Raw genomic sequence first — 12,676 nt, 5'->3', positions numbered from 1 at the left:
TAATCGTACGTAATTCAAAGCATTTGTGTGTAAATTTTAATTTTGCTGAGTTGGATCCCAAAATCTACGGCCATGACAGAATACAGATACGAGATTTTGTGTGTTTGTTCAAATACAACTCCAAAATGTACGAATATGACAGTTTACACACACAACGCTTGTTTTTGCAACACCTCTTTTTCACACACGAAAACGGTCCGCGAAACAACTGTCAAAAATACGTCATCACGTTCACAGGCATTACTATCCGAGGGAAGATGAATCGATTCCACGTAGTGCGCATGCGCCCCGTCCTCTTTTAAACCACTGGCGAAATGGCAGATCAGCAGCCAAGCGCTCACTCATCGTCTCAGGTAAGTTGTTTTTTCCTTCCAAATTCGGACATGTTTAAGGGTTAGTTATCACTAATAACAGAGAGGAGTAATATTACAGATATAGGTTAACTATAGTAAGTAAGATTAGCTCTCAGAGTAAGGTTACATTAGGTGCTTAAAGAATGCAGCTGTTTAGGAGGTCATCACTGCAGTCTGTAGCGTGATGAGATCGGCCTACATAAACGACACACACACACACACACACCTCATACCTAGCCATTTCCTGCTGCACTGACTGCCCATTTGACTTGGACCTTCTTACTTGTGCTGACTGTCCACTGATATTAAACTGGTTCGCCATTTTCTGTTGTCCAACACTTAAGGTGTCGGTCAACATCGACACCAGATTCTGGGCTGAGTGCAAGATGTCACCTAATGGAACCTGATAAACAATAAAATATGACTTTAACACTTAAGCAGTGAACACTTATATTGCATGGCCTGTGTATTCCAGTGTATGTACACAGCTGTTAGTAAGTTAACACTTAAAATTGCTAATTCTTTTATGTAGGCCGATCTCATCACGCTGCAGACTGCAGTGATGACCTCCTAAACAGCTGTATTCTTTAAGCACCTAATGTAACCTTACTCTAAGAGCTAATCTTACTTACTATAGTTAACCTATCTCTGTAATATTACTCCTCTCTGTTATCAGTGATAACTAACCCTTAAACATGTCCGAATTTGGAAGGAAAAACCAACTTACCTGAGACGATGAGCAGTGTTGTAATGTAACGGAGTAAAAACACTTTGTTACTGTACTTAAGTACATAGAATGTCACGTATCTGTACTTTACTTTACGTTACTACAAAATAAAATCAGAAGAAATGTGTGACTGCAATAAGGGAGGTTTGGTGAATCACTGCTCCTAGATTGTATTACGCTCCGCACGCTGTACGGAGAAGCTCAGGTACGCGCAGCATGCATACGCAGTCAGAGCTGGAGGCGTTAATGTATAATGTTAATCGGAAAGCTGCAAATACAGCAACCAAAAGCAGTGAAATTCCACTATTATTATTACCAGAGTTGTAGCACAAACAAAATATTAATGCAAACAATCCATACAATACTAAATAAAAATAACATTTATTGATTTGGTCTTTGTGAATATTTGTTTATTAATGACTGCATTTATCGGACACACTGTTTGTAGAGAATGCACGCATACATGAACTGATTTGATTCAAGACTGGCATCATTACATCATGCATAAAATTTTGGTGTCCACTTTTGCCATTTAATATTACCATAACTTTTGGCTTACTATGTAGTCATATAATATATAATATAAATCTCTTCTTGTTTTAAATTCTCACTGAGGGATAAAACCCCTAAAGATGAAACCCTAGAACCGTCCCTCATCTTATACCTACCGAAAATCACTGAAATTGTACTTTTTACTTTTACTTCAAATACTTAAGTACAGTAAATATCAAAAAATGACTTTTGATACTTAAGTACAGTAAATATCAGATACTTTAAGACTTTTACTTGATTAGTATTGTAAAAGGTGACTTTCACTTCTACCAAAGTCTTTTTCTTATTCTTTTTCTAGTCTTGTACTTTTACTTAAGTATTGCTTTCTACTACTTTATACAACACTGACGATGAGTGAGCACTTGGCTGCTGTTCCACCATTTCGGCGCCTGTGGCTTAAAAGAGGGCGGGGCGCATGCGCACTTCGTGGAATCGATTCATCTTCCCTCGGATAGTAATGCCTGTGAACGTGATGACGTATTTTTGACAGTTGTTTCGCAGACCGTTTTCGTGTGTGAAAAAGAGGTGTTGTGAAAACAAGCTTTGTGTGTGTAAAATGTCATAGTCGTACATTTTGGAGTTGTATTTGAACAAACACACAAAATCTCGTATCTGTAAACTGTCGTGGCCGTAGATTTTGGGATCCAACTCCGCAGAATTAAAATTTACACACAAATGCTTTGAATTACGGACGATTATTATTGACAGTGTTTTTATTCCATACATATTACCTTGTACCCTGAGTTTGGTCTTGCCCAATGCTGTGCCTGCTGGATTCTGGGCCACACACATGTAAGTACCAGAGTCTTCCACTTTGGCCTGTGAGATCTGCAGTCCTCCGTTGGGCAGAACAGTGAAATCACTTCCTAATGATGGAATATAAGGAAAAAATAAATGTCCATGGTGCTTCATAAGCTCTGTTTTTTTTTTTGTGATTAATGCTCAATAAGAACCAGCTCTAACCGGTGGTGACAATGTTGATGCCTTCTTTTTGCCAGGTAATGGTGGGGCGTGGGGTGCCTAGTGCACGACACGGCAGGGTCACCTGGTTGTTCAGGATCACATCCAGTGTTAATGGGTGAGCTTGAATCACTGGTGGCTCTAGTGGACATGAAAATAATGACAATTTCAAGAATATACTGTATATCTACATACAGAGAATGGTGATAAGAAGGACGGACTTCATAAGACTGCTTTAAATATAAATCCTACTGAGTTGCATGCGTATATGTAAACAGATTACCCTGCACGATGACCTGGACATGGCGATGAGCCGATCCTGCGGCGTTCTTCGCAACACAGGAGTAACGGCCAGTGTGACTCAGTTCTGCAGCAGCTATCTCAAGAGCACCTGAGAGTGCGGACAAAAATGGAAAATATTCATCAAATCTTTTTTTTTTTCCAGAGCAATATTTCAACTGAAATAACACAGAAACGTGTAATCTGCCCAATGACTGGTTAGTGTTGATGTGATTGACAGCATACTATTTTCTCCCACCCGGCTAACTTTCCTCCATCAGCTCCCGGTCACTAATAGATTTTAACTCTCAGTCTCCAAATGACCATCTGAATTTTTATCATTGCACCACTCAGGACTTACCAGAGGGCAGTATCTTGTAACCTTCACCATCTTTGGCCAGTAGCATCCCGTCTTTGCTCCACTGTAGGACAGGAGCAGGGAATCCAGATGCAGTACAGCTGATCATCAACGGGGACTGTCTGCTCACCAGCAGCTCTGTAACCTCGTCGGCAATGGAGGGTGGCACTGCGATAACACAAATAACACACTTGCTATCTTTGTACAGTACCAGGATTCGTTATCTATAACAGATTTCTTCTAATACAAAAAAAAAAGATTGCTGATACAGACAAAATTTCTATGAGGAGTGGAAACCTTCAGGATAGGAGAGTTTTGCAGTTCCATGATAACAAGCTATAGTTCATCATACAGTTTATTATAATATCTAGTCAAAGGATAGCAAGTGCTCACCGTGTACCGTGAGCCGGATGGCTCGGCTGGCCTGTCCGGCCTCGTTGGACACCACACACTCATACAGCGCTGAGTCATGCACTGTTGGCGCGATTATAACGAGAGTTCCTGATGACAGCTGCCTATTATCGCAAACAAATACAAACAATGCACATTTGAGGCTTTGAGTTTATACATATATCGCTATACATATCCTTATGAAGTATATCCTTGAGGACGCACTGAAAGAGGCAATAAAAGAGGAAGGAAAACCTGGCTGAACCTGTACATATTCTGGTTCTGGTCTGTGTTGAGAGGCTGAGCGTCTTTGGTCCATGTTACAGTGGGTTTCGGGATGCCGGTGGCCTCACAGGACAGAGTGGTCTGAATGTTTACCGTCACTGTGACGTTAGTGGGACCTTCAGTGATCGAAGGAGGCACTGAGGATTGGAAAGGTAAATAAAAGACCAGGAATGATGATTTGCATGTGTTGGCACAGTTGAATCCTCTCATAAGCCTCTGCATACCTTTGGACATTTATAGCACAGTCCTTTGCTTTTTAAATCTCCCAGAAACACATAAGGAAACGATCATCACATCTCTGTGCCAAAACTAAGTGCCAGATTTTATCCACATGGTTTTCAGTGTTATTTTACAGTGTAAGTGTAATGCGCTCACCGTACACTTGCAGATCCACTCGCTTGCGCTGAGTTCCTGCCTGGTTAGTGGCCATGCACAAGTAATGGCCCGTGTCGGACAACTGGGCGGAGTGTATATGGAGAGAGCCGTCCTCAGCAAACAGATACCTGTCCAAGTAAGAGAACTAGCTATTAAAAATCCAGCTGAACTGAATGAGGTAAACTAACCCAGAGTCAAGAGTGATACAAAAAGGATCTGGCTGCAAACCTGGGGTTGTTCCCTGCAAGAACGGAGCCGTGCTTCCTCCAGGTGATGCGTGGAGCAGGAACGCCACTGACGACACACTCCAAAACCACTGGCATGTTGACATGAACAGAAATGGCCTGAGGACCTTCCTTTATAGTCGGTGCAACTGTAGATAAAGACACAAATTTACATAAGGAGATAATAACTTAATAACTCGCTGAAATATTTACAGTATAATAGTCATAGTGTTTTATTTTGCCCAGAAAATAAATATATATATTTCAATATAATCGATGACACTGTGTGGCTTTAAGAACTACGGAGCCTTGTGTGAAATTAAGAGAGACGATATATCGTTTTGTAATCTAAGGCAATGTTATGGACTTTTCTTGTTGTCAATGTGTTGCTAAATTGTGTTTTAACGTATTTAAATTGTCACACAAACCAATCAATTCTTCTGCTTAGAAATTCTCACACTTTCAACATTCGCATGATAATTATCGCTCACCATTAACACTAAGGTTGAAATGCCTGCTGGTCTCCCCGGCTACGTTTCTAGCCATGCACGTGTAGCGACCAGTGTCTCCTAGCTCTGCATTATTGATCTGCAAGTAGCGGCCGCTGGATAACACACGCACGCGTGGAGAAGCCTGAGAAGAAGATGGTACATGAAACCAACTCAAGGCTACTCTACATTAGTTTGTATCTGAATACAGCCTTAGTGTGTGTACCTTCAGTGGAGCTCCTTCTTTGAGCCAGGACAGGATGGGAGGTGGTACGGCGTCTGATCTGCACTCCAGGGTGACCTGCCTGTTCTGAAGCACTGATACGTCCTGGACACCGATCTCGCCGGCAATGTTAGGTGGAACTATGGATACGAATGATATAGTTAACAGAATGTCTTTATGATTCTGCTTAATGCCGTAGAATGAACTTACCATGGACTCGAACCAGGAACTCTTTGTCATCATCTCCAGCAGGACTAGTTGCCAAACAGCTGTATCGTCCGGTGTCCTCGACCTGCACATGTTTCAGGCAACAGAACTTGTCAGATACGCAGCTTCATGATTACGCATTAACGTTTTATTACAACAGGTCTGTTGAATGCTAGATTCTGATTGGTCAGATGGCTTATTAAAAGTCAGAGGTTTTTGACTCTGAGGATTTTGTATAACCCCCAGACTGCATTTTGTCTAAATTTGACAAAAGACATGATGGTGACTGTTTATAGCTGCAATAACATTAGGTATCTTGTTTTTGTGGATATTCCATAACTGTAAACAAAACTATAAATTAATAATAAATATGATATGTTGTTCTATAAATTTTAATCCATAGCAAATTGTGCGATGGTCTCTTATTGAAAAATTATTTACATTGGTGTGGAACTAGTAACTCTGCCTGTATCATTCCACCTTGTCAAGAAATTTAAACATCTTTTGTCAATATTTTCCTTTGTATGTGTGACAAATTCATATAGAACTTCATTTGACCTTCTTTTCAGCATTTTAGCACACCATACCAAGTTTCTTGACTCCTTATTAAGCTGTTAATAGTAAAAACTGACCTGTACAGAGGCGATCCGGAGCACTTCTCCTCCACGGAGGACACTCAGGCTGTGCATCTGAGGTAACGGCCGTCCGTCCTTTACCCAGGTAAGCGTGGGTGCAGGAATTCCTTCTGCCTCACAGACAAGCTCTAGGACGTTGTTCACCACCACGGATACTTCAGTTGGGAATCCTGAGCCATTTATGCGTGGGGGGTCTGAGAAATGGGCAAAGATCATCTTTTAAAAAGGCCTCAGTGTAAAAATGGTTGGTGTGCTTTCATTTAGTTTCTCACATTCCCTTCGGTTCAAATAAAAAAAAAAAAAACACAAAACACATTTATGAAGGTATAGCAGTCATCCAGTCATCATTAGTAACTGCCTGGTCAGGATTCAATGTGCTTTAAATTACAATTATCACTCCATTCATGTAGCTGAGGTTGAGATACTGTCAATATCCAGTGCTGCTGAATTACTGAGTATATATATACTGCTGATCTTGGGTTGAGGATTCAGTCACCAGAATAGTGCAAGAAAAAAATACAGTTCTGCTGATGTACAGTTGTAAAGTTCTGGTGACAGAATCTGGCTTTGACTGTAAGTCGAATAACCACTCTTTACAAGCGTTCTCTACAGAAAAGCATCTCAGAATGCAGAATACATTGAACCTTTAAAATTGAAGCCACAATACAATATTTAGTCTAGAACCTGAGGGTACAGTGGGCACAAACTCCTCGCCAACGATCACTTCATTTTTATGTCTGCCATCTTTTGCTGTTTTGTTGAGGCTGCACACAATGTCACCTCAGATTCCTGTTCTTGTCTCACTCTGTGTGTTATTATGTGCTTCACTTTTCTGTCTCTTTTCCTCACCCAATACTTTGAGGTTGAAGTGCCGACGAGCCTCTCCAGCCTGGTTCCATGCGACACAGGTATAGCGTCCCGTATGGTCTACCTGGATGTGGTTGAGCTGCAGAGTGCTGTTGTGGTTCAGCAAGGTGATGTGTTGATCCACTGGCAAAGCAGCTCCCTCCTTCATCCAAGTCAGGGATGGGTTTGGTGTCCCATCGGAGACACACACCAGGGCAACCATGCTCCCTCTCACCAATGTCACATCATCAGTACTGCCTGCTCCATCCAGACTGGGAGGAACTGAATATTTAACAACCGGAGATACACAACATTAAACCTCAATTTGACTTGATGAAAAAAATAGATTCCAGAATTCAGGGAATCAGGGGTACTTCAGGGGTACAGCTATCTCACCATACACCTGTAGGTTGTAGTGTTTGTTGTCCACTCCAGCTCGGTTGGACGCCACACAAGTATACGTGCCTCCGTCTGACACCTGAACGCGAGCAATTCTGTCCAACAATAAGGATACTTGATTACAGTCACACAACCACACAAGTTTACTTCTATGATGCAATAAATTTCATTCCCTTCAATTTTTATAGCACTTTAATAGAGAAATTCGGATATTTTTCTAGCACGTGTATCGACCCTACTGTATGACCTTTAGCGTACGCAAACCTCTGTGAGCTCATTTTTGTCAGGTTGCGGTTTGAGATGCGAATCTGTTTACCGGAGGACTTGTCCAGCAGAGAGCGGGCGTATGTGCGAGGACACGGCCAGGGGCAGGCCGTTTTTCAGCCAGTTTATCTGAGGTGGAGGAGATCCGCTGGCCACGCACTCGATGTTTAATGAGCTGTCCACGACCGTCGTTAACACCTCGGCTGCGTCTCTATTACTCTGGATGACTGGAGGTACTGAGGATAGGAAGCAGCGAGGTATCGCTTTGAATTGATCATTCAGATGCTCCAATTTTTCTTACTCGTGCTTTTATATTTTTTATATTTTACTGAAAGCTTAACTTACCATACACATTAAGGTTAAAGATCCTGTCCTCTTCGCCAGCCTGGTTAGTAGCCACACACGTGTATTTGCCACCATCTGTTGTGTGAGTGGCTGTAACTGTGAGTGTACTGCCATCAGGGCTGATTCTAGAGAGAGATAATAAACACACACCTGCTAGATTGTCTACTGAATCTAATACATTGTTAATATTATCATCATAATAAGATACTGGGTCGTTGTTGTGAGTTATTATCTCATTATTTTAAGATATTAAGCATATTCAAATTGATTGACGAGTGAAAGTTACGAGTGAAAATTAGGTACAGTTATTCAGATTACAGTTAAGTTGGAGTTATTACATCGTAATAACAACATTGCAGTCGAATATCTTTTTCAGGGCTTTTATAAACAATAAAGGACTGATATATTTACACACACACACACACACACACACACACACACACACACACACACACACACACACACACACACACACCTGATATTCTTGAAGCCGGTCTGGCTTAGAGCTTTTCCATCCTTCAGCCACTGAACTGTTGGTGCCGGAGTCCCTTTTGCATGACACACCAGCTGAATGCTATCGTTCAGCAGAACGCTGGTCTCGCTGGGCATCTCGGATCCTGTGATGCTCGGTGGAACTAGAGCAAAAAACAAAAAAAAACAAAAGAAAGAACCTCTGATCTAGAGAACTGAATGTTAAAGCTGAAGTATGTGTGTTGTTGTGCTGTAATAGACACTGCAGTGTATATATACCCTGTATAGTGAGATGGTAGCTCTTTTGGGCTTTGCCTTCAACGTTCAAGGCCACGCAGGTGTAGGTGCCGCTATCAGAAAGCTGAGAGCGAGCAATCTGAAGCTTACTGCCTCCTGACAGGATGTGCATCTCCAGAGATTCAGAATTCTCTAGTAAAATAAAGGGTTTAGACAACAGCAAATGGGCAGTCAGGTTCATTCATTCATTTTCTACCGCTTATCTGAACATCTCGGGTCACGGGGAGCCTGTGCCTATCTCAGGCGTCATCGGGCATCAAGGCAGGATACACCCTGGACGGAGTGCCAATCCATCGCAGGGCACACACACACTCTCCTTCACTCGCAAACTGAGTGTGTGTGTGGCAGTCAGGTTAGTTATAATAAATCAATAAATACAATTTTTGTGGTCATTGAAATCTTCTATAACTGAGGCCTGAACTATATAAAAACTTACAACTTGTAGAAATGCCAGTTTTAATATCGACTGTGAAATTCAGGAAAAGTAAATAAAAGGACCAATAATCAGTAGATTCTGTATAACGAAGTAAAGTGAGTCTCCTAAGATCAAATAAATGCTCCTTATGAGCAGTACTGTGTTTAAATAAATACAATATGTTTGGTTCACATTATGTTTGTTTTTCAAGCAAAACAGAATGAAATTCATTTAACATATAACAAAAAATGTGTCAAAAAAATGATTAACTGTGCTTTATTAGAGCAAATCCCAATAAATCCATAGTCTTTATATCAAATTATTTTATAGCCATTAGTGCTTTAGTGAAACTGCAGGTGTTAAGGTGCTGCAGCGGTTCTCACCGATCACTCTGCCATTCTTCAGCCAGGTGAGACTAGGGTGCGGGATACCTGAGGCATCACAGGCAAAGGTTACAGGACTACTGATGGTCTCCACCACGTGTTCCACAGCTGGGCCGTCGATGCTTGGAGGCACTGATCACACACATGGGTCAGAGTTTCTGTAACTGTTACTGCGTGTCCACTCTCCAGCCAAGTTAACATGAACATCTAATCTGTTCATTGTGGCTGAGGAGCAATGCATGAAAGTATGCATATAGATGTCTCAACTTCCATTTAAGTTTCCCATCAAACATTTCATAGAGGATAAGAAATCTTGTCTAACCGTAAATGTTAATATGGAAGTTCTTGTCCACCTGGCCTGCTACGTTGCTGGCCTTGCAGATGTACAAGCCGGTATCAGACACCTGAAACACAGAAGACACACAAAGCTGGAAAACCCTGTGGTTACAGTAAGTGGTTATGATTTGATACTCCACGACATTCCCACACACCTCTGTTTCTTTAATTTCCAAGGTTTGTCCATTGGAGAGGATGCGGAGGTTGGCGGTCTCTGTGATAATACGTCCGTTCTTGTGCCAGGTTATTGTGGGTGGAGGAATGGCATTAGACAGACACTCCAGAGTGACCGAGTTCCCAACATGCACACTGACTACTACGGGAGAGTCACCAGCGCTGTCCCTGATGCTTGGAGGAACTGCAGGATAGATGAAAATTTTACAAGCTACATAAAGGAAATAATTATGTGTTCTGGAGATTTTGGTGAACAGACGGGGAACAGAATTAACACTGAACACAGACAGAATGCCGTTACAGCAGAAAGTAAAACAAAAGATCTAGAATGTATTTTAAAGTATTTGTATCTCTCTGTTTTTTTTGTTTACACTTGAGTGTGTACACTGACCAAAAACGGTGAGGTAGATGATCTTATGTGCCTCTCCTGCAGGGTTGATGGCTACACAACTGTATTTCCCACCATCAGACATTTTAGCCTTCAGGATCTGTAACGCACGACCACCTGAGCGGCAAAACAACAGGGAAATGATTATGCATAATACACACACAAACACACACACACATACATACATACATACATACATGTATACACACACACACACACACACACACACACACACACACACAAATACACACATACATACATGAGTACATACACACACAATCACACACACACAGTACATTCACACAAACACACGCACACACATCCATACATACAGTACATACACACATACACACATACATACATACACACACACACACACACACAAACATATGTACACACACTCACACATACATGCATTACATACACACAGAAACATTCACATACACACACACACACATACACACACTTATGGGTGTTCATTTCTATCTGTATACCTGGCATGATGAGAGCATTGCTGTTGCCCTGTAAAGGTTTCCTGTCTTTCAGCCAGCTCAGATTAGGAGGAGGGAAGCCGGTGGCCTCGCAACTCAACGAGACAAAATTGTTCACAACCACAGTAGCGTTTTCTTCATTTACACCCACTATAGAGGGAGGAACTGCAGCACACAGTGATAAAAGCATAAATATTCATTTTACGTCAACTTGGAAGGCTTATACAAAAAAAAATTGACAAGAGCCAGAATACATCGTCTGGAACTCGTCTATAACAGACAGAAAAGTACGGACATGGTGTTAATGTGCAAAAAGATAAACACAGGACTGGTAAAAACTTTACCGTGCACATTGAGGCTGAAGTACTTCTCTGCATTTCCGGCCACGTTTTCAGCCACACACACATAACGCCCTGTGTCGCTTACCTGCGCATTCAAAATCTGAAACACACAAACACACTTTACTACAGCTGCATGCTTCAGTGTCAAAGTTTCGTACTAGTTAATGTACAATAAAACAGCATAAGGAAAATATATGTGTGGCATCGTAGGAAACCCGAAAAATAAAGAGCCTTGGAGCAAATGATAGGAAAATTCCATAGCCATCTATTCAAACAACACACACACACACACACACACACACACACACACATTCAAAAGCACATACAAATGCACATACATTAAAACACACAAACACACACATACTGTACATATACACACATACTGTATGCACACACACACACAAACACACACATACATACATACATACATACATACATACATACATACATACACACACAAACACACACATACATACATACACACACAAACAAACACACACATACATACATACACACAAGCACACACACTTCCCTGAAAACAAAGAAATTCAACTGATTCAGAGAATCAAGAGCCTTGAACTGAACAAAATGAAAATTCCAGATCCTTGTATGGACTGATAACAGAGGCAAGTTTTTTTTATTTCTGGTATAATATTCTTCTTGTTTCCAGATGTTTCTCTTGATGCGTCTCACCTGTAGTGTCCTGCCGTTGGACAGCATGTTGTGCGTCCTGTCTGGGTTTAAAAGCAAGCCGTCTTTGAGCCAGCTGATTTTAGGTGTAGGGCTTCCGTCCACATGGCACTCCAACATTGTGGACTTATTCACCAACACCGTCACGTCATCAGGAATGTCTCGGTCAGCTCCGCGAATAGACGGCGGCACTGCGCGTGGAAGCACACGGTCACTAACAGCCAACAAACAGACAGCTTCGACATGCTGCTACTTTCGAGTTTTGAGACGTACGTACACAATACTCTAACGTCGTACTGGACTGAATCTTCTCCTGCCTCGTTAATGGCCACGCATGTATATCTTCCCGAGTCCTCAGTTTGAGCTCGGGGGATCTGTAGCACTCTACCACCTGTGTGTAAACCACAAAAATGATGCTAATGAACAATGTACATGCAAATTAATACACTGTATATACTAACAATCTTATTGCTTTTGAATTAAACAATTAAAAAGCTATGAAATTGTTTCACTAAAGACCTACAGGCACGTGAACAGGTAACACGGACGTACCGGGTAAGACGAGCACTCTGCTGCTGGAGGTGAGCGGCTGGCCGTCTTTGTACCAGGTGAGAGTGGGAGGTGGCACAGCGTTGGTCTCGCAGTACAGCAAGATGGGATTGTTCAGAATGACGTCCTTCACCTCGCCAGTGGAAACGATACCGGAGTCACCATTTTTCTGGAAACTAGGAGGAACTGAGGAACAAACGAACACACACACACACACACACACACACACAC

The 12,676-nt window shown here is 41.7% G+C and overlaps 1 protein-coding gene across 2 annotated transcripts in view; it reads right to left on the bottom strand.

Annotated features, from left to right (window-relative positions):
• Positions 1-12,676, bottom strand: part of hmcn1 (hemicentin 1) — an 80,953-nt gene that overhangs the window by 12,878 nt on the left and 55,399 nt on the right. For both annotated transcript variants that reach the window (XM_047817997.1, XM_047817998.1), the window contains exons 54-80: positions 12,449-12,631; positions 12,174-12,287; positions 11,900-12,087; positions 11,210-11,306; positions 10,869-11,030; positions 10,378-10,491; positions 9,968-10,170; positions 9,799-9,880; positions 9,477-9,608; positions 8,661-8,810; positions 8,386-8,545; positions 7,911-8,035; positions 7,618-7,801; positions 7,299-7,396; positions 6,906-7,184; positions 6,054-6,250; positions 5,425-5,506; positions 5,218-5,354; positions 4,995-5,136; positions 4,508-4,652; positions 4,280-4,407; positions 3,885-4,041; positions 3,623-3,744; positions 3,233-3,397; positions 2,876-2,983; positions 2,596-2,733; positions 2,364-2,498 (exon numbers count right to left, since the gene is read on the bottom strand). In XM_047817997.1, the coding sequence (XP_047673953.1) occupies positions 2,364-2,498; positions 2,596-2,733; positions 2,876-2,983; positions 3,233-3,397; positions 3,623-3,744; positions 3,885-4,041; positions 4,280-4,407; positions 4,508-4,652; positions 4,995-5,136; positions 5,218-5,354; positions 5,425-5,506; positions 6,054-6,250; positions 6,906-7,184; positions 7,299-7,396; positions 7,618-7,801; positions 7,911-8,035; positions 8,386-8,545; positions 8,661-8,810; positions 9,477-9,608; positions 9,799-9,880; positions 9,968-10,170; positions 10,378-10,491; positions 10,869-11,030; positions 11,210-11,306; positions 11,900-12,087; positions 12,174-12,287; positions 12,449-12,631 (3,927 nt within the window). The remainder of the gene's footprint in view (positions 1-2,363; positions 2,499-2,595; positions 2,734-2,875; positions 2,984-3,232; positions 3,398-3,622; positions 3,745-3,884; positions 4,042-4,279; positions 4,408-4,507; positions 4,653-4,994; positions 5,137-5,217; positions 5,355-5,424; positions 5,507-6,053; positions 6,251-6,905; positions 7,185-7,298; positions 7,397-7,617; positions 7,802-7,910; positions 8,036-8,385; positions 8,546-8,660; positions 8,811-9,476; positions 9,609-9,798; positions 9,881-9,967; positions 10,171-10,377; positions 10,492-10,868; positions 11,031-11,209; positions 11,307-11,899; positions 12,088-12,173; positions 12,288-12,448; positions 12,632-12,676) is intronic.

This window comes from Tachysurus fulvidraco, chromosome 9, assembly GCF_022655615.1.
Source record: "Tachysurus fulvidraco isolate hzauxx_2018 chromosome 9, HZAU_PFXX_2.0, whole genome shotgun sequence".
Taxonomy (NCBI): Eukaryota; Metazoa; Chordata; class Actinopteri; order Siluriformes; family Bagridae; genus Tachysurus; species Tachysurus fulvidraco.
This window is presented reverse-complemented; position numbering and strand designations above follow the sequence as displayed.